Below are 22453 nucleotides of genomic sequence, written 5' to 3'. Positions count from 1 at the left end.
TTCTTCTTCTTCTTCTTCTTCTTCTTCTTCTTCTCCTTCTTCTTCTTCTTTATCTGTTTACCCTCCAGGGTAGGTTTTTTCCCTCGGACTCAGCGAGGCATCCCATCTCTACCTCCTCAAGGACAGTGTCCTGGAGCTTCAGACCCTGGTTAAGGGGATACAACTGGGGAGGATGACCAGTGCCTCGCCCAGGCGGCCTCACCTGCTATGATGAACAGAGGCCTCGCGGGGGATGGGAAGATTGGAAGGGATAGATAAGGAAGAGGGAAGGAAGCGGTCGTGGCCTCAAGTGAGGTACTATCCCGGCATTTGCCTGGAGGAGAAGTGGGAAACGACGAAATACCACTTCCAGGATGGCTGAGGTGAGAATGGAACCCACCTCTACTCAGTTGAACTCCCGAGGCCAAGTGGACCCCGTTTCAGCCTTCGCATCACTTTTCAAATTTCGTGTCAGAGCCCAGAATCGAACCAAGGCCTCCGGGGGTGGCAGGTAATCACACTAATCACTACACCACAGGGGCGGACTTCAGAGATTTTCACTCTCCATAATCACTTACACCTTTATATGGAAAGTAACAGAGGAACTTACTTTTCGAAATACTCTACTTACTATGTCATCAACATGGGCAAAACAGCAACATAGTATAATTGTGCTCACATATAGGTTACTAGATAATTGCTCAACTACGCTATTTTTATAACAAACCCTACAAACCATGAATACTTGTTCAGTTCGTTATGTATGGGTATAAAAGGAATCCAAAATGGTAGTGTGAAGAAGTATGTCTTATACCATCTTCGTTTATTCTGTTCACTCCTCGTAGGGAAAAAAAGTTCATTAAAAAATAACGTATAACATACCGGCTAGTGGAAAACAATGTGAACCGGGCGTACGAACGTTAGGAGTTGGTCACACTGATAAATAACTTGAAAAAAAATTCAATATCTCAGGCCGTTGCGGTTGAATTTAACCATTCCGTAAACGACCGATCGCCTAGGAGCAACTGATGCCGAAATATCAACATCGACTACAAACTTACCGTGGATTTCATCCAGTGTCACCGTAGCATAGCTGCTATGACACGATCCTGTCAGGTCGAAGGTCCGTATTCAAATCCTTCCTGTGGTTAAGTTTTTCTTCAACTGGGGCGCTCATGCCGATATTAATTCACGTAGAGATTTATCCGCACCAACTCAAAAACCCATTTGAATCCTCCCGCGAAGCAATCTGACTTTTTAACTTCAGCATCTGATAAATGACAACGGTGTGAGATGAAGACTTTTCTTTGAAATTATTTCTCAGTATCACGAACCTTCTAACGCGCATATATCCAGTTCACGTTGTTTCCAATCCCCTTGTACAATAAACACAGCCAAAATTGAGTGGTAGATGAAACTTTGGGGTGCATTATTAATGTAAATACCAATAGTAAACAAGCATTATCGTGTTCTCTTATGCATAAAATCAATGTTGTCTGCTTTCTAAAAAGCCCAGATTCAGATTAATAAAAACAGCAGTACAGGTATATATAAAAAGTAAATTTTCCTCCATTTCATTCAATTTACAGTGCAATATTATAACTCAATGGTAAAATGAATGAATAACTTGATTGAGTTTACATGGGAAACAGCAGTGCTGAAAGGATGTATAATAAGAAGTAATGTAATTATGGTAACTGTTCAAAATATATAAACATATATGAATTTGCTATAGAATTCTGATAACATTGTCGAAATTATTTCGTACTCCTGTAGTCCACTTTTCCATGTTCCAGCTATCATATACGAATATTAATAATACACAGAGTTGATTATGAATAGACCACGCAGTCAATGCGATAGCCAGAACACTATAGATTTTTTCCAAGATTAATAAATATAGACTACTAATGAAACGAACCAATCGTAATCGACGATTAATTTTCTAACGGAGGAATCAGATTATTATAGGCCTTTAGTGGCAAGTATAATTGCCTACCCATCCTCTTGGACTGGTTTCGATTTCAAAGTATTTCTTGAATTTAAATTTAGTTTCGTGTTGTGTATTAAGGGAGTTATTTCACACACACGAAACAAAATTGTATTAAAGGAGAATTGCAATGATACAGCACATTATACTCAAAATTTAGCTTTTGCTGAAGAAAAAGTCTTTTCATAGAACGGACGGTTTCGTCACATAAACAGATTATTTAAAAAATTGAAAAATATTCAATATTTACACGTTGCCTGTACACAAACTAAATGAAGACTCTCTGAGAGAGAAATGTTGCATAGCAACTGACTTACAAAGTCGAAGTGCTTATTCAAGAGCTGAAGATTTGAGAATGTAAAGTTTGGAGATATGTCAGCTAGCCCAGAGATAAAAACCTCACGAGCTAGCTTCAGTCCACTTGTTCAGAAAGCTGCTTATACAGAGCATCCTCTGCGCTTCTGAAGTAAGGTGTTGCTAGCCGTTGGACGACTGACTTCCTTCTCTCCCGGCCCACTCGCTTATATAGTGTCTCGAGCGGTGACGTGGAGTGTCAGCTGATCGCCTGGTCAGCTCTTCCGGTGAGAACTGGATGCGCGCGTGATTGGAATACCGACACCACAACAGTTTCATGCTCAGAAAGATTATGCATCCAACTTCTCCAAATAAATCTGCGAAAAGAAGTGGTTTAAAATCCATCTCTCGGTATCCCAATGTTTGTTTTGTGCGCTTTGCTTTCGACACCCTAGCATGAGGTGGGTAGCTAGCAAATAGGTTATGGTAACTTTCTACCATTCCCTAACCACAAACAATGAAAAACTGCTTACTTCAGAAGAGATTCGATAACCACAAATGTTACAGGATAGTTTAGACTTGTAAAAACGTGCACCTGTCTGTTGAACACAACGACCAATAGCACCTTTAACGAAAAAAACAACAAGCAGCAACAACAATAACGGAAGACTAAGTGACGCCCTCTCTAATAGAATTCGGGGATCTCAGTATGGGTTTGTCTACTTTAAAATGAACATTTCAAAACCTCATCCTATAACTCCTGCATTCCATGAGCTAAACTGGCTTAAACTAAACCAGCGTCGTAGCAATCTCCCTTCGATTCTGCTCCACAAAATAATATGCAAGCAGACACCCTCTCATCTAACAGATTATTTCCAGTTGTTTCAGCCATTCATAACAACCCGACCAGACCTGCAGCCAACCTAATCCTCAAAACACCAAATCAATGACTCACATTCTACAATAATTATTTTGTTGTTAGTATACTTCGAACAGGGAATTCGTTGCCCAGTGATCTAGGGACACACTATTTGAATCGGTATATAAATGGTAATGATTGTAGCAGTACCTAGACTGATTGAGTGTAAATACAGTGGACTAATTTTAATCCGTTCTCCAAGGGGAATCAGAAAACTCGAATTATCCAAAATTGGAATTAACCATGAATGGCAATTTGGAAGAAAATATAGTATAGTACTGTGTACATAGATGAAATAAATTCATAGTGTTGTATAATTATAGCAGCATTACGCATTTTATAGTAATTTAACAGCTGTCATGTCGTCCCGTACTGTAGAGGAATGTTTTCAAACGAAAATAGCTTGTATTGTATAAAGACTAGTAAAACCACATCATTTACCGTATTTATACACAATTCAGCACATATAACAATACACTGATTCAATTGCTCATAAAAATAGTAATTTCTTTGCTTGGGGATGTTCAATTTTACATGATAGACAAAAGCTTCAATTTCATTTTAAGCTTCAAATGTGTCGTCTTAAATATTGGACTAAGCTTCAACAAATCTTCTTAAACTTCCCACCATTTTGAAAGCTTCATACTTGGTCGGCACAGAATCTTCTATGACGTCATGACTGCTCTCATCTTAATCATCGGATGGATTGGAATTTTGTAGCAATTCTTGCAGAATATTGTCGACTTTCAGATCTCCACATATTGCAGCTTCAGTACCAACAGCTAAATACACGTTATAACTGACATCAGTCACTACTTCCTGCCATCGCTCTGGTTCCACGCACATTCCTATTTCTTCTGGAACGATTTCTGCATTAGTTTATTTACTTTTGAAACCTGTTTTACGGAAAGTTTGACATTTTCTGCTCCGTGATCTGCTTCCAAGCTTTTCTTACCATTCGAGTAGCATCTAACAGATCGATTTTAGTTTACTTCGTGTCATTGTCCAGGATTTTCATAACAAACTGCCGTCGATAAAATTGTTTTAAATTATGTATTACTCCTTGATGCATCGGCTGCACTACTGACCTCGTATTGGGAGGAAAGTAGACTATCGTAATACTCTTGAGTTTAGGAAACTTGTTATGAGCTATGCAGTTATTAACAACGAGCAAACATTTTTTGGTGGCCCCATATATTTGTCTAGCACTACAAGCCAATTCGCGAAAGGTTCGTTAGTCATCCAGGCTTTTCTGTTAGCCTTGTATTGTACCGGAAGAAATTTTACAACTTTAAAACTTCTTGCTTTTGCTGATTTCCTATTACTAGCTATGGTAACTTTTCGGAACAATACATATTTTCCCCAAGTAGAACCGTTACTCTTTCCTTGCAGGTTTTCCCGCCATCGCAATTTCCCATTTAAATGTTTCATCTGGCATGCACTGAAAATAAAATCTGTTACTTCTACGTTAAAGATATTTTTCGGTTCAAAATCTGCGACGGGTTCAGTCAATCTAATTAATCCCTCGTTGGCGATTTATTCGTTTACTGGTTCACTTTCACCTCACATATTCTTAAAAACGAATGACATTTCTTTCTTTCATCTCAGTAAACCAACCTGAGCTTGATTTAAAATTAATAATGCCTAAATTTTCGGCAATTTCGTCTTCGTTAGCACGCAACAATAGGCCACGTAGTGAATGTTATGAACATGGGACCGCTTGAATCAACCTTAAAGACACTCGTCAGTATCAATAAATTCACCGCCTCTTATTCGTTTACCCCTTCCTCCGTTTGATAAAACTCAGCTTTCCTTTATTTTGTCTTTATTTCTTATGTATGTTGACAACGTGTTAGGCAAGATTCCATACTCTCTGGCGATTTCAGTCTTCTTCTTTACTGCTCTTTCCATTTCCCTTAACACTCCAACTTTTGTTGCAACTTTTCTTCTTGTTCTGTATGCACCAGGCTTCCACATTTTGAACACACTGAGAGACTAAAAGGTCACATTCCAATGATGACGACTTCAGGATGGGGGAAGGGAAAGTTTTTGCGTTGGCCAAGTACAGATGCCCGTTGACAAGTGATGGTCAAGACCACGCCGAACTTACACCCATCGACAGTCACAGAGATAATGATTAAATATATTAACAATAGCGACTATCTGACCTTAACGGAGAAGCTACTACAAACATGGAGAATTCTTGTGAAATATTTGAAGGCTTCAATTTGTGGAGCTGTTACAAAATTAACTTGCGATAAAGTCCTGACTTCGAATTATACAAACCTAAGCTTCAAAAATTACAATTAAATATTATTTTTGGCATTGATTATAATAGGTATTTTCCAGCCCCGTGGTGTAGGGGTAGCGTGCCTGCCTCTTATCAGGAGGACCCGGATTCGATTCCCGGACAGGTCAGGGATTTCTCCCTGGATCTGAGGGCTTGTTCGATGTCCAGTCAGCCTACGTGATTAGAATTGAGGAGCTATCTGACGGTGAGATAGCGGCCCCGGTTTGGAAAGCCGAGGGGATTCGTCGTGCTGACCACACGACACCCAGTAATCTGCAGGCCTTCGGGCTGAGACGCGGTCGCTTGGTGGGTCACGTACCATGTGGTTGAGGTTATAATAGGAATTCCAAAGGGAATAAACTTTTATTCGAATTATCCAATGTCGAATTAAACATAGTCCACTGTACAAACATTCTGTTTTCCAGTTTCTTTATTTCATTCCGTGTACATTTTATAAACACTCGTTCTTAAGTCAATCGTTCCTATCCCGTCAGTTCCCGGTGTCACCTATAGGTGCAGCTATTTGAAGTGCATATAAAACATTGACCGTAATTTAATTCTAAGTTGGCAAGCATGTCTGTGAGTTTATACAACAGTATGGAATGTTAGCAAAAGGAAATGAACAACAGAGCACTGTTATTCCTTCAGTGACATTTGGAAATGTAACATGTCTATAAGGAACGGAGGAAGTTCTGTTTCTAACTCTCATGTTTTTTTTTTGCCTTACGTAGCACCGACACAGATAGGTCTTATTGCGACGATGGGATAGGAAAGGCCCAGGAGTGGGAAGGAAGCGGCCGTGGCCTTCATTAGAGTACAGCCCCGCATTTGTCTGGTGTGAAAAGAGGAAACCACGGAAAACCATGTTCAGGGCTGCCGACAATGGGCTTCGAACCCACGATTTCGCGGATGCAACCTCACAACACTCTCATTGTTAGAGGTGGAACAACTGTAAAGGCTGAGCGTATGTTTCAACAATCATATACTGTTATATCGTAGTTCATACTACTAACTAATGTATCACATTCAAAATTTGTGGAAACATTAATTATAAGTACTAACTAATATATCACATTCAAAATTAGTGGAAACATTAATTATAAGTAAGTCGGCCCCGTGGTGTAGGGGTAGCGTGCCCGCCTCTTACCCGGAGGCCCCGAGTTCGATTCCCGGCCACGTCAGGGATTTTTACCTGGACCTGAGGGCTGGTTCGAGGTAAACTCAACCTACGTGATTAGAATTGAGGAGCTATCTGACGGTGAGATAGCGGCCCCGGTCTCGAAAGCCAAGAATAACGACCGAGAGGATACGTCGTGCTGACCACACGACTGCTGGTAATCTGCAGGCCTTAGGGCTGAGCAGCGGTCGCTTGGTAGGCCAATGCCTTTCAAGGGCTGTAGTGCCATGGGTTTTATTATTAATTATAAGTAGATGATATTCGTAGTGAAATTCATGGTGTCACCTGTAGGTGGCACTGGGCGTTTCAATTAGTAAAACTTATAATCGTAATGTTCTTTTTTCACTGAACAGTTTGAAACTGCACGAGATTTTAGGACTTCTCTATGGAGACCTTTGTACATTATTAGTGGCGAATCTGCTACCGATATTACACCGGAAGTTGGCCACCAGTTAGAAGAGTAGAATGGTGACGAAGGTTACTGACTGCAAGTGCTGAAATAAACGAAATATCTACAGTGGTTACAGAAGTAGTTACTAGTTGTTGTTTTCTTTAAGTCGCACCGACACAGATTTTTTTTTGCTAGTTGCTTTACGTCTCACCGACACAGACAGGTCTTATGGCGACGATGGGACAGGGAAGGGCTAGGAGTGGGAAGGAAGCGGCCGTGGCCTTAATTAAGGTACAGCCTCGGCATTTGCCTGGTGTTAAAATGGGAAACCACAGAAAACCATTTTCAGGGCTGCCGACAGTGCGGTTCGAACCTACTATCTCCCGAATACTGGATACTGGCCGCACTTAAGCGACTGCAGCTATCGAGCTCGGTACAGGAGTAGTTAATCGAGGTGATAAACAACAGGTGAAACTCATGTTAATTCTGACTTCAAGATTCCCTGCTGTACGCATGGGGTGATTCATATCTTAGTGGGGCAAGTAATAAATTAGATAAATTCTACTACATTAACATCAATACTTATCTCACAGTGAAAGTATGATACCCGAAAAGTGTTGAGTATACTTGTATACTGCTCTTAAAATACAGGTATATTTATACGACGCGTTTAGAACATTTTTTATGAAGGTACTGTTTTTCTGGTAGACTATCAGCCCAGAGGCTGGTTCGATCTTCAAACTGCACTACAAAAGTTTATGCGGATATAGGAAACCGTAAAAACCGATGGCGATGCTAAGTTGAGTCCTACTAGGCAAGATGTAGAGGGAGGTAGTTTGCCATTACTTCCTTCAATGAGCTCTTTATTGAGTCAGTATGATTAACCCTGTGAGTAACACCTTTCATAACGCTCTGCTTACGATGGTATAATGAGTAATAAATATAATAAACAGGATACTACTCCCAAAATTTCAGTTACAACAGCTGAAACTTACTTGTAAAATACAGAGAGAAATAAAGAGTTTCAAATATAAACTTCCAGTCTTTTCAATTGACTAAAATTCTGAAGTTATATATGTCTATAGCTTCGTTAAAACCTTTCATGAGTGTGCGCCGAGATATGTTAAAGCTGTTATTGGTATTTTTAATCTCTTTGTAAACTCTGTGAGGCTATACATTACCATGTATACGAGAACGGTATAGAACTGTACGAACTGCCGCAGCTGAAGCAATTTTTTGTTTTTTCTGATAAGTGGGAAAATTCTGTGTAAATTTGCAGTTAATTAATGACAAAATGTAACAGCATGTGAATAGTAGATACTATTCCCGGATAAAGGAAATTGAGTTGTTTGTGAGACCTAGTGAAAATTTTATTGTAGAACATTGCATCAAAATCTCAGAAAATATTATTACCAATAAACCATGGGGCAAGTTAAAAACATTACATAATAAATAACATAACACAAAATAAAGCATTTAGACCAGTGAAGGAAAAGTTGGTATTATCTTCCGTTGAAATTACAATTACAATTAAATATTTCTTTTACAATTGACTTTACGTCGCATCGAGACAGATAGGACTTATGGCAACGATTGGACATTAAAGGGCTAGGCATGGGAAAGAAGAGGACGTGACCTTAATTAAGGTACAGCCCTAGCACTTGCCTGGTGTGAAAATGGGAAACAACGGAAAACCACCTTCAGGGCTGCCGACAGTGGGATTCGAAGCCACTATCTCCCGAGTGCAAGCTCACGGCTGAGCGCCCCTAACGCCACGGCCATCTCACCCGGTACATTAAATAGAAGTACGGCATGTTTATACAATTAAAAATCACTGAATATTTGAATACACACTAAGAAACTAACAGACACTAAAGAGACTGCCAGACTGACGAGTGCGCGCGGCATGCGGGTGAATTATACCTCGGTGTCCACGATCTTGGCAAAAAATATGTACCTCTACTACCCTTCCTCACAGCACATGCAAAGACTCCACTATACCAATAGGTTAGCCGCGACGAACGGTATTTTGTGCGTATTTCCGCTAATAATTATGTTAATAATTAAAGAAAATAAAGGAAAGAATTAGTAGATAAGTCAACAAGGCTTGTACAAATAGCTTTTTTAAAACAATTCCTAGTTCCAGCTGGCTAAAGTGGAATAAAAAGGTATTGTTTCCGCCACAAAGTGGAGGAGGGGCAACCGTCCCTTTTCACCCCCCCCCCCCTCCAATCACCGCTACTGTTTGTAAATAAACCAAAGATGTAGAAAAGAAAATGTAATAACTTATTAATTTATACCTGTGTAGACATTTCACTCTACAAAGCGGTTAGGATCGCGCAGCTCTGAGCTTGCATCTGTGAGATAGTGGGTTCGAACCCCACTGCCGGCAGCCCTGAAGATAGTTTTCCGTGGTTTCCCATTTTCACGCCAGGCAAATGCTGGGGCTGTACCTTAATTAAGGCCACGGCCGCTTCCTTCCCAGTCTTAGGCCTTTCTTATCCCATCGTCGCCATAAGACCTATCTGGTCGTTGCAACGTAAAATAAATTGTAAAAAAACCCTCTCTATAAAAGAGTTGTTTGTATGAAACAAAAACTAATACTGTTCGGCGAAATACGTGTGTAGAAGGCAGACTTCTTTTTGGAGCTTCGGCTGCTTTCCGACCAGGTTGTCCACATTAAAATGATGTCTGTGTATTCGTCGCTGCTGAACACACTAGTCATTGCCGATATGGAGACAGCAAATATATAATGCGGCTGTACCATACAGCAGCCTAGAACTATGAGGTGGAAAACGATGTTTACTAATGCAAGGGGTGTATTACACCGGTAGCTCTGACGTGAGTAACATGTTGCGAGCGACCGTCCAGTTGTTATCTTTTCGTATTCTGACGTAACCTGCCCGCTGGCAGTAGTGCCCCTGTGAAAATCAGTTGTGGTTGCGGGACACTTATAAGTAGAAAGTTCGGCCCTCGCGAACCGCCTGTATATTATGCTTGGTATTTGATATCTAGGAAGCATGTGTGATAGATCATTTTATACTGCGATGCGCATCTGAACATTCAAGAAATAGGTGAACATGTCTCTTCCATGAACAAAGTTTAAGTGCTACTTTAACAGAAGTTATGCAGTTATGTTCCTTTATATCAGCTTCTACTAACGACAACCCTGACTCGTTACCTTGAACAAAGAAAGTGATATTTATTTAATTATTCATTTATTGATTTATTTAGTGCATGGTCAATAAAGATATATCTTAGGAAATAATATTAATTATACAATTTATATACGTATATTTTTAAAAATCGCGACAAAGGAACCATGGCCAACGAGAAACACGAACTCACATGTGGTTCTAAATTATTGAGCAGAAGTGACTTAAGCAGCCAGTCTATCCACTGGATCTTTTCGTAAATCTATGTTATGCCATACATCGGATAACCAGCTCGCTTCAAAGCTCCCCGACAAGAAACATCGGACCAAACCTTCGACTTCTTCAGCTTAACATCAATAGCATTAGCAATCACGGAAAGTGATTTCTAATACAGTATTGTGATAGGTTTTACCTCTCACGAAAAGCGAATTCTAAACAGCTGTTCTAATTGGATACTAAATTATATAAAACTACAATTTCGCTACATCCAACTTTTAAAGAACAACTATGTGCTGCTTCTTTAATAAGTATAGTTACTGTATAGCTACACTGGCCAGTCGGTCAGTTAAACGGATCCTTACTGCAGTTAAAATGGGAAAAAAAGTAAAATGGGATTACTGAATGAGTGGCCAACGGAAAATGTGTGCACAGTCATTCGATTTCTGATGATGATGATAATGATGATGATGACGACTTGTTTCCAGAAGCCAAAAATGGATGTCATTTGTTCTTCTGTGGACAGAGTGAATGTCAGCTTTTCACATTAGTTCTCCCACGCCGCACCGTTCTACTGATGACATCGATGAACATGCCAAATATAGATAGATAATCGCCTGCAAATTCGCGGTTCATTTCCGTACTTATTATGTGATCATTACAACTATACAGATACACACAAACATAAATAGATATACATTAGAATTGCACTGATGGACGGTTTACACATGTTGTTTCTTCTGCCATAGAAAGGGAATGTCAATACCGCAACTTTTAACTTGACCATCATTTAGGATTATTTCCACTTTCCTGCTATCACAACGCCTATGTTCATTTAGTATGCTACCTTCCAGTGGGACTACATAATAACGGTATATCAGTTCTCAAGCATTCATATTGGTAGTCAGACTATTTTAAATCCTATAGCATCTTGACTTCACTGTGCCTTTTATATCGTTATTGATACCAACCACATTCTTCTTCATTCAATGAATTACTTGTGACATATACATTATTGGCTACCTAGACATACCTGTGCAGTACATGAGAACTTCTGCTTGGATGCTGGTACCGTCCTGTAGTACGAACCCGTCACTTAATGCAGACTTGATGCTTTTCCTTTGTTTCACATTCTGGGGCAATTTGCTGACAACTGGCTCTGCCAAGGAATGGCACAAGTATATCTGTCAATGGTAAAGAAGAACACACAACAATTAATATGTTGGTCAAGAAATGCATTAATGAAAGGATTTATACAAGTAACATTTTGATTGGTAGTGGCAACATCTGTACGGGGAGGAGTTTGTGAAGTAGGAAGTAAAATGCAAACGTCGATATTGTTGCTGCCTTTTAAGGGGTTCGAAACATCCTAGCCGGAAGCCTCGTGCACAGAGTGTATGAAAATGCGTCATATAATCCGCGTACATACAGTGTCTATCCTAGTGCATGTGACATTTATTATTATAAACAAGGATACAGACGACCATGGACTATATTTATACACCATCACAACATATGCTTGGAGTTGAAATACAGAAATACGGAAATCACTTCCAGCATTACTGAAGAAGGATTCTGATCAACCCCCCTCCCAAGTTAATTTTATTAACTGTGTTTGAATACATCCACTCAAAGTTCATCAGTCCATTCTGTAATACGTTGTTAGAGTTATTTTCAGGTAAAAATAAATTAAGACAATTTTCCTTTTATCGACGTAGCTAAGGCAGTAGTCTATACATACATACATACATACATACATACATACATACATACATACATACATACATACATACATACATACATACATACATACATACATACATACATACATACACACATACATACATACATACATACATACATACATACATACATACATACATACTGTACCCAATGCATTTCTTGGACGAGTTCCAAAATAGCGCCTATGGAACGTAGAGACCACCCAAGACACAGGAATATATAGCAAGATATCGACGTTTAAGCATATTAGAAGGCCATGACTGATTCGGAACTACGATGTTACGAAGGCAATGTGCGACAGAGTAGAATCGACTGAATTGTTTAAAAAAAATAAGAATCGAAGGGATTATTAGAAAAACTGACTTAAAAATTTAATCTCGCAAGGACAAGAGATGATTGATATTGGTCTGAAGAATTGAGAAGATTGAACAATTTCTAACGCGGATATTAAGCTGAAACGACATTAATATCGAAGAGAAGAGCGTATTAATGTATAAAATACAGTGAGGAGGATAAGAACCCGGCGAATTTTGAAAACTTCGTTCAGATATATATGCTGATCATCTGAAAGCATAAGATCTGGTGATACACGAGAGCAGAAACTGTAACTGCAACTGGAGAAAATACTAGCGGAGATATTATAAATAGAGAAACAATCATTCCCAAAATCAAATAAGCTAACTCCGTATATTTCAAAAAGAATAGGCGATTTACCCATACGCAGACCTCAAGAATTAAGAAATTATTCTACAGAAGAAAGCTAGAATATATAGATATCAACAGAAATTTTAAGATATCAGAAATCCAAAATGAATATGTATTTTTCAGAAATATTCGATATTGTCTACAGTACTTCTGAGGAAATGATGGCTTACTAAACCGGACTGGACCAACCTGGAGAGAGATGTCATCCTGGCGGTTAAGACAACCCGACACGAGAGATGGAGTTCACGCAACCAGAGCCACTTGAGATGAAGGATCCGACCAGTCGTCGAATCATGACCTAAGATGCAGCCATGGTGCACACGGAGAGGAGCAACTAAGGCCCGAGATGTCGAATGACGAGCTAAGTGGTAGTAATAAGTAGAAAAGTTCTTTATTTAACGTATTCATGGTATGTGCTGTAGAACTGAATAGCCCAAGCATGAAATAATTAAGTGTGCAAATGATATAAGGAAGTGAAGTGCGATATATTTAAGATGCTATTAATATATTAAGTCAATGTGGAATTAAGACGATATCTCATGATATACTGGTTAAGTATTATTGTATAATTTCAATCAATGAGTGAGCATACGATTAAAAAGTGATATAGTAAAACAGCTGATTTCAAAGAGTGCCAGTTAGTTTAAAAGATCTATGAATGACATAGTGCTATCCAAACCTAGATTACGTCATAGTAGGACGCGTATTTGGAAGTGTTTAATTAAAGTCAACATATTCTTTGCTGTATGGTAATGTATGAAGAATAGATACCGTATGTGGGGTTATGTGTCGTATTTACGATAAGTTGAGTATTAAGAAAGGAATTCTGCGTGAAGCAAACGTGATGTCTCAATGTATTAGATGATTATTGGAGGTTATAAGCATTATATATGAATGTTAAGTGAGTTGAATATGAGTTGAAATGAAAGTTATTGAGGATGATATTGAAGAGTTTGTTATGACTTAATTTATATGTGTTGTGTCGTATTCTCCATGAATATAGATCGTGTAAAAGTCAAGATTATTATATAACCAGAGTGATAATATAATGTTGAGATATCATACTGCAGGTACTTGCACACATGTTTATATGATAGAAGCTTATCGGCTATGTGCACATTGAACTGTGTTACGTTAAATAAGGAATTATATAGCTAGAGTAGGGAAATAATATGATATATATATATATACACCGACTGACAGTGACAATGCATCACCAAGGAGGAGTGGTTCGAAAGGGATGAAAGTTGGGGAAAAAACAGAGACGGCACAGATGAATAATTGATGTTTATTTCAAACCGATATGCAGGTTACACAATGCGCACGGCATCGACTCAGTAGGATGTAGGACCACCGCGAGCGGCGATGCACGCAGAAACACGTCGAGGTACAGAGTCAATAAGAGTGCGGATGGTGTCCTGAGGGATGGTTCTCCATTCTCTGTCAACCATTTGCCACAGTTGGTCGTCCGTACGAGGCTGGGGCAGAGTTTGCAAACGGCGTCCAATGAGATCCCACACGTGTTCGATTGGTGAGAGATCCGGAGAGTACGCTGGCCACGGAAGCATCTGTACACCTCGTAGAGCCTGTTGGGAGATGCGAGCAGTGTATGGGCGGGCATTATCCTGCTGAAACAGAGCATTGGGCAGCCCCTGAAGGTACGGGAGTGCCACCGGCCGCAGCACATGCTGCACGTAGCGGTGGCCATTTAACGTGCCTTGAATACGCACTAGAGGTGACGTGGAATCATACGCAATAGCGCCCCAAACCATGATGCCGCGTTGTCTAGCGGTAGGGTGCTCCACAGTTACTGCCGGATTTGACCTTTCTCCACGCCGACACCACACTCGTCTGCGGTGACTATCACTGACAGAACAGAAGCGTGACTCATCGGAGAACACGACGTTCCGCCATTCCCTCATCCAAGTCGCTGTAGCCCGGCACCATGCCAGGCGTGCACGTCTATGCTGTGGAGTCAATGGTAGTCTTCTGAGCGGACGCCGGGAGTGCAGGCCTCCTTCAACCAATCGACGGGAAATTGTTCTGGTCGATATTGGAACAGCCAGGGTGTCTTGCACATGCTGAAGAATGGCGGTTGACGTGGCGTGCCGGGCTGCCACCGCTTGGCGGTGGATGCGCCGATCCTCGCGTGCTGACGTCACTCGGGCTGCGCCTGGACCCCTCGCACGTGCCACATGTCCCTATGCCTACCATCTTCGCCACAGGCGCTGCACCGTGGACACATCCCTATGGGTATCGGCTGCGATTTGACGAAGCGACCAACCTGCCCTTCTCAGCCCGATCACCATACCCCTCGTAAAGTCGTCTGTCTGCTGGAAATGCCTCCGTTGACGGCGGCCTGGCATTCTTAGCTATACACGTGTCCTGTGGCACACGACAACACGTTCTACAATGACTGTCGGCTGAGAAATCACGGTACGAAGTGGGCCATTCGCCAACGCCGTGTCCCATTTATCGTTCGCTACGTGCGCAGCACAGCGGCGCACTTCACATCATGAGCATACCTCAGTGACGTCAGTCTACCCTGCAATTGGCATAAAGTTCTGACCACTCCTTCTTGGTGTTGCATTTGCTCTGTCAGTCAGTGTATATATATATATATATGAAATATCGTTTATATTTTTCTTAAATCGAAACACTATAAAAGTGAGTAATAAGCTAGGAGCCGTAATTTGAATGGCAGTAGGACGAAGTAACTTAGCACGTCAATCGGTTTCTTGTTTTCTTTATTTTATCCGATACCAACGAATTCAGATCACTATTATCAGAACTCAGATAATACAGACTATGCAGATTGTTTTTAATTTACATCATTTTTATTATAATTCATGTCATTATTATTATAATATGATTACTGTTATCGTTGTGATTATTATGACAGTGATTTTTTGACGTCGTAAATGATATAAATACTTGGTAAAACCATGAACTTTGACAATAATCAGATAATTAAACTATATTTGTGCACGCAAGGAGCACGGTTTAATTTTTGCATGGAAGATTTAGAAAAATTTGATTTCACTTCAGAAATATCCAGTTCAAAGTGTTGTAATAAGCAAACATAAGCTAAATATAAGCAAGCGCTGACTTAAAGAATTAATTCACGTATGAGAATCTTTGTTTTTGAGATATTAATTGGAAGTTCATGAACATATTTAGGTACTTTACATTTCTTTCGCGATTTTATTAATTTAATAATAAGCTTCTTAATTATTTGGATAATTCAGTGAGTTATTATTCGTAGTATTAGATTATAGTCATATTTAGCATGTGAGATATTTTCTGAGCGGATTTGCATTGGAAGTCGTTGATCGAAGTTTGTATTTGTGGACTTTGCGATTTGGTGATGACATACGAATTTCAGAACAGCACTTGGAACTAGTATCTTTCTCTGAACTTACGTAAAATTGAACTTATAGCAAATTAAACTTTTTTCTTAAAATATGGATACCCTGAGACGAAATCTGACTAGCTGGAGAAATAACTGTAGTTCACCTTAACCCGTAGGGTGCAATACATACATACATACATACTAAATTAAAATTAATGTATTACATGTTTCCAGTTAGAACACAACGTGTACCCCTAATATGAATCTATTGAAAAAACCTCACCTAATTCATGTCACATTTAAGAAAGAATGTTCGGCAGAAGTAACATTAGAAATAATTTATTCTATAATGCGCGTGAACATCAGCAATAAATAGACTGAGTAATTATTACACTTGTATCCATTGTTTGTTACAGTTTTGGTTTGTGCAAAACACACCAGCACATTTTTCAGTAACGTGACAGCTTCATCTTATTGCCTTCCTACTTAACGTATCAATTCTTTACACTATCACATGATTTCCAATATTATTATTCAGTGCCGTTTGAGACAAACATAGAAAAGTCTGCTTTCACCAAAATGTTCAGAATCTTGTAGTAATCTGCAGGATTTAGAAAACATTCGTAGTTCCTATACGCCGTTTCCATAACGATCCTTTTCTACTTTGTCTGGTACACAACACGGTACACTAATTTTCTCTTGTAACACCTTTAAGAAACTTCCCAAGCAGGAAACCACTCATACTCGTTTTGATTACAGGACCAGATAATGCTTTACATACTCTAATTTTCTGAGATCCACTTTCTAGAAATTTAGCCACCCATCCAATCACTCGTTTGTCCAGTCCAGTAGCTCTCAATTTCCTCAGTGTTTTCTCATCATTTACTCTATCAAAACATTGGATGGGTCAATAGCGGCATAGTCGATTTGACCTCGTTAATCAAAAATGTATTCTATATCTTGCTGGAATCCTACAAGTTGAGCCTCACAGCCATAACTTTCCTAAACCCTAACTGACTTTCATCAAACCAGTTAGAAATTTCACAAACGTGTGTAATATGATCAGAAAGAATGATTTCCGAGAGCTTATATGGAGCACATATCAAACTGACTGACCAGTAATAATCCTTTCGTTTGTACATTGGGTAACTGAATCAACTCTCTGTTCATTTGGTACAGCTCCTTCATGCAAACAATAATACATTTATTTCAACCAAATGGTCATAATATATACATCTAAATAGGCCAAGATAAACATCAATAATAATAATAATATACAACCAATGCGTGCAGAACATCATCAGTTATTGACACAATTGTGGCGAAATTCCTTTTCTACGAGCTCATTCGATGGCATGGTATATATCACATCGTTGGTCGCAGAAGACACATACGCAGCCTCGCCCCGGCTTGTGAAATCCCAAGGTTCTGCATGGCTTATGGTGGAACCCGTGTACGGCAAACCGGGTCACTGTTGGCCCCAGATCATATCCTACGCGTGTCCAATCCACGTTTATCATCGCATCAGTTGAGTAAAACTAATTCCATATCATAGCCCTCTTTGATTGCAATTCCTGTAGCAACTCCGTGTAACACCTAGTCTCTGAAAGTAACAGTCTATGTCTTATGTCTTCAATGAAGTACGTCTCCTTTGCTCCAAGAACGTATACTAGACTAGATTATGTATATTTAGAAACACATGGAACTCTCTTCAAGATTCTGGCCTTCAGACTTTCCAGCTCTTGTAGTTGCCTTTCCAAGAGATGTTCCCATATTAGCTCTAGACCATATATGGCTGTTGGAATAACTTTTGTATTAAACAGAGCCATGGCTGTCCCCAAAGATAGCTGTGGAAGGTGTTAAATATCACTAATGTTTCATACACCTTTTAGTGTATTGTGAATGTTGTTCCTGTTATCTGTATTGTAATCCCTAGATATTTGTATTGGTTACTAATTCGCAACTTTTTCTTTTACATAGGATATAATCATACTTCGATAATATTCCTCCTCTCCTGAAAACAACATATCCGGTTTTGTTCGCATTAAGGCCCATTTTATTTACTTCCACCCACTCTACGATTAATTCCAAGGTAATTTGTAGTTCCTCTTTACTCTCAGACGCGAAAGCCATGCCGTCCGCATATATGTATGCATTAGCCTTCCGTATTTGCTTCTTGATTTCTTTGACTGCATCCTGTGCGAAGGCATTAAACAGCAGTGGACTTAATGGATCCCCCTGTAATACCCCATTTGTCTGCCGGATCCACATTGGCGTGGAGAGATTATCTCTTATTTGAATATAGTTCTCCGATAATATGTTAGTAACTAGCCTTGTGAGCCACGTACCACCAACGACTTTCTCTAGTTTTCTAGCAAGTTTCAACCTATCTACTGTCTCCAAAGTCTTGGAGTAGTCAATAAATATTACGTACATTTTGCCTTGTTTTTTCTCTGGTTGTTTCATGAATATCTTGCAGTTGGCATTCCACTGCGATCAGAGTCGATCTCCTGGCTCTAAATACGAACTATTCGTCAGGGAAAAGCGGGTCTGCTGTTCTATTGATTCTCTGAGTTATCAGTTTGGTGATGATCTTAAAAGAGCCACTCCACGATATGATTCCGTGTGGTTTACGTCTCCTTTACCGTTGTAGAGCATCTTAAGAAATGATTTTCGGCATGCATTTGGGATGTTTCCTGTTTCCAGACATTTGTTCATCAGTTCTAACCACACTGTTTCTAGATAAGGGAGAAATGTCTTCAGGTATTCGCTGTAGAGGCCTGCCTTGTTAGATTTTGCACTTCAGATCAATTTCCTTACTTCTTCTTGAGTGAAAGGAATGCATGGTTGAAGTTCTCCTTCCATTGTAAGTGTTAAATCCCGTTTACATAGTATATATTCAACCTCCCAGATCTCCGTTGGTATGTCTGCTGGGAATCTTAGCTGGCGTGGGCGCAATGATTTCTAAGGGGTTTTCTTTATTTCCTTTATTAGCTTCTGGTATTGTATTTCTATGTAACTGGCTTTCGTTTCCTTCAAAAGAGTTTTGTATGCCTTCCTAACAGATTGATATTCTGCAGGGTGGACGAAGTCCATACATTGTCTGGCTACTCGCATTTTCTTCACAATTGCCTGCCTTACTTGGAAGCACTCACTGCCGAACCACTCTTTAGTTTTGCGGTTACCATTCCACGATTCAGTCGCTTCTTTTATGTAGTCCTGTATGAGAAGTGTCGCTTCGTCGATCTTTCCTGCTCTGATTTCTTGGAGCATATGCTGGGTTTCATTTGAGTTTTCCTGTAGTAAAGATGAATTTAGATATCTCTGTAGTTTCGTTTCATTTCTAGGTCTTGCCTCTCTATCTAGACTGCAGCACACGTTTGTGTTCATTGAAATGTACTTTCTCATCATTGCACCATCAGATCGTGTGACTGCATATCTATGCCCTTTACTAGAACTAAATCTATTGCGCTTCCCTCGTTGTGGCAGATGCATGTTTGCATTTTACGGCCATTCACTAATGTTAGTCCTACGTCAGTTAAGTATTCCAGAACTAAATCTGTTTTTTCTGCTTGACTTGTCTAAGGGACAGTTAAAGTCCCCTGCTAAAATTACTTTGGTGTTCTTAATAATACTATCAAATTATTTCTGTATGTTGTCTATAATATCTACTGATCTACAATCAGGTCTAAAGTATGCGCAGATGATGACTCCAGTTCCTGTCAACATCTCTTTAATCATCTAAGGAAATATTTGTGATAGAGTGCCCATTGTGCCCATTTGATTCCTTACGTTCTTTGACACTGTTATTTCAGGTTTGCATTCGTTGCAGAGCCATGTTTGCCTGCAGTTCTTCCTTTTTATGATGTCGTATTCTCCTCTCGTCATGCCCGTACATTCCTGGTGCTGCCACCTGACATATTTCTCGCACTCTATGGTATGATCCTCGTTTCTGACTACCTTACTAATTATTGAGCCCATAATTCTACCTTGCTAAAATATGTTGTAACTGCAAGATGGAGTACAAACATACAGTATACTTTTATTGCAAGCTCATCTCGCGTTCTGTGGCGTGACAACTCACAGTGGAGAGTGAGCCACCAAACATTCGAACAAGATCGGAACATTTCGGAAGACCGCGGGTAATTAATAAGGAAATTCTGGATAATAACCCTCATTGCGAGAGATTTGGGCACTGTCATTAACAAAGAAATAATTAATAAGGAATTTGGGAAATATCTCATGAAGATTAAGTTCACAGGGTGGTAATGTATTTAATTAGGCCTGGAGGAAAGTTGGCATCCATACTGGCAGAGCAGTGACACGTGTCAAGGGCATACAGTAAAAATACGCGGGAATTCTCCTGCGCGAAATTAATTACTTACGCCCGTTAAATTAACAGGAAAGATCAGCAAACAACACCATCCTGACTGGAAAATTAGATGGAATCTCTGGAGTGAGTCTCGAAGAAATCGGTCCAATGGTCGTCAATTGGAATGATTGCAATACAGTAGATCACACCAAGCATAGCGTCCCTAGGAAAGGCTTAAATACCCTTCCTCAACCAGGAGCGTCAGTCGTCATGCTATTTTCTGAGAAGGTGAACTTACGTCAGGCAACATTAAAAAGAAGACTTAAAGTGGTCGAAATAGACTTGTAGAATCTCTAAAGCCAGTCGGATTGAGGGATGAGTATTTTACCAGGTGGTAAATGGTGAACGAAGACAAAACTTTTTTTTTTGCTAGGGGCTTTACGTCGCACCGACACAGATAGGTCTTATGGCGACGATGGGACAGGAAAGGCCTAGGAGTTGGAAGGAAGCGGCCGTGGCCTTAATTAAGGTACAGCCCCAGCATTTGCCTGGTGTGAAAATGGGAAACCACGGAAAACCATTTTCAGGGCTGCCGATAGTGGGATTCGAACCTACTATCTCCCGGATGCAAGCTCACAGCCGCGCGCCTCAACGCGCACGGCCAACTCGCCCGGTGAAGACAAAACTAGTTATTGAAACATTTAATTACGACATCTGTCACGGTCGGGGAAGATAATCATAAATTTAATAATTATAAGATTCCTGAACTTTTCAATAGGGAGACAGCAGATTCATAGACAGCTTTTCTGAATTACTGAAAGTAATGTTATATTTTTGTAATCGGTAAAGGATGACGATATTCTGGCAGAGATAAGCTTTGTATCTCACGGTCAACCACACCCGTGAAACATCTGGATAGGAAGGAGTTGAGAACATTCCGCAAACTGCATAGTTGAGTTCTCGACACGAAGCGGGTCGGTTTAACTGTTATATGAGTAGAGAATACTTTTTTAATGTGTGTTGCTTCAAGCCAAGTGTATCGAGTAAGGTATAAGGTATAAGGTAATATTTAAGTAAGGAATGTATCTTGCAATTATGCGAGGCTAAGTTTGAGGTGGCTGACATAAAATGAATCTGAGATAACTCCACGCGAAACGACTACAATTACTACAGCTCTGTCTAATTTCAGTATTATGTTTTGTAGTTATTGATGTAAATGCTTGTCCCCTTATATTACTTTAACAATAAATCATAACATCACGTTATATTTGGAGCGTGTGGAATCAAGTATATTGCGATGATGACGAAGTGTCTTGTCGTCATTCTAGTGTGGAGGCCAATCGTCTATTATTTATATCTGCACGCGAGACTTTAAAACGTGTTAAAATTTCTTTTTAAAAAATGAAATAAATATTCCAATGAAAAAATTTAAAATTTATAATAATAATAATAAATAACCGTTATGAGTGCGTAAAAGTTAAATAACGATGTATACAAAAATAAAGAAATAAATAAATAAATAATAATAATAATAATAATAATAATAATAATCACGTCAGAATATAATTTGAGATGATGATAATTATGCGTTAAGCAGTCATAAGAGAGATTTTCGGTTTATATCGAAATCCAGTGAAGTATGAAAAATTTGGCATTTTTGAAATCTTTAATTTTGTGACACCGTGTGTTTGTGATACAGAAATGACGTATATCCTGGATATCGACGGAGAGGAATTTTTGCGACATGCTTTATACAGAAAGTTGAAGTGTAATATTTCTGAGAGAGGCTGTATAAGATGAACGATGTCCTGTAGCAATCCAGAACGGTCGATGAATTTAAAGGTAGTCATATAAAAGTGAACGTGTTGTAACGCCTATTTTAAGTACAAGTTGATGTTCTCCCATGATCATTATTTTATGTAAGACCGTA

At 39.5% G+C, this 22453-nt stretch overlaps 1 protein-coding gene across 3 annotated transcripts in view; it reads right to left on the bottom strand.

Annotated features, from left to right (window-relative positions):
• Positions 1-22453, bottom strand: part of LOC136863066 (uncharacterized) — a 2241269-nt gene that overhangs the window by 170041 nt on the left and 2048775 nt on the right. For all 3 annotated transcript variants that reach the window (XM_067139397.2, XM_067139396.2, XM_068225847.1), the window contains one exon: positions 11445-11595. In XM_067139397.2, coding sequence (XP_066995498.2) covers positions 11445-11595 — 151 coding nt within the window. The remainder of the gene's footprint in view (positions 1-11444; positions 11596-22453) is intronic.

The sequence above is a fragment of the Anabrus simplex genome, chromosome 2 (assembly GCF_040414725.1).
Source record: "Anabrus simplex isolate iqAnaSimp1 chromosome 2, ASM4041472v1, whole genome shotgun sequence".
Classification (NCBI taxonomy): Eukaryota; Metazoa; Arthropoda; class Insecta; order Orthoptera; family Tettigoniidae; genus Anabrus; species Anabrus simplex.
Note: the sequence above shows the minus strand (reverse complement) of the source record. Positions and strands in the feature narration are given on the sequence as shown.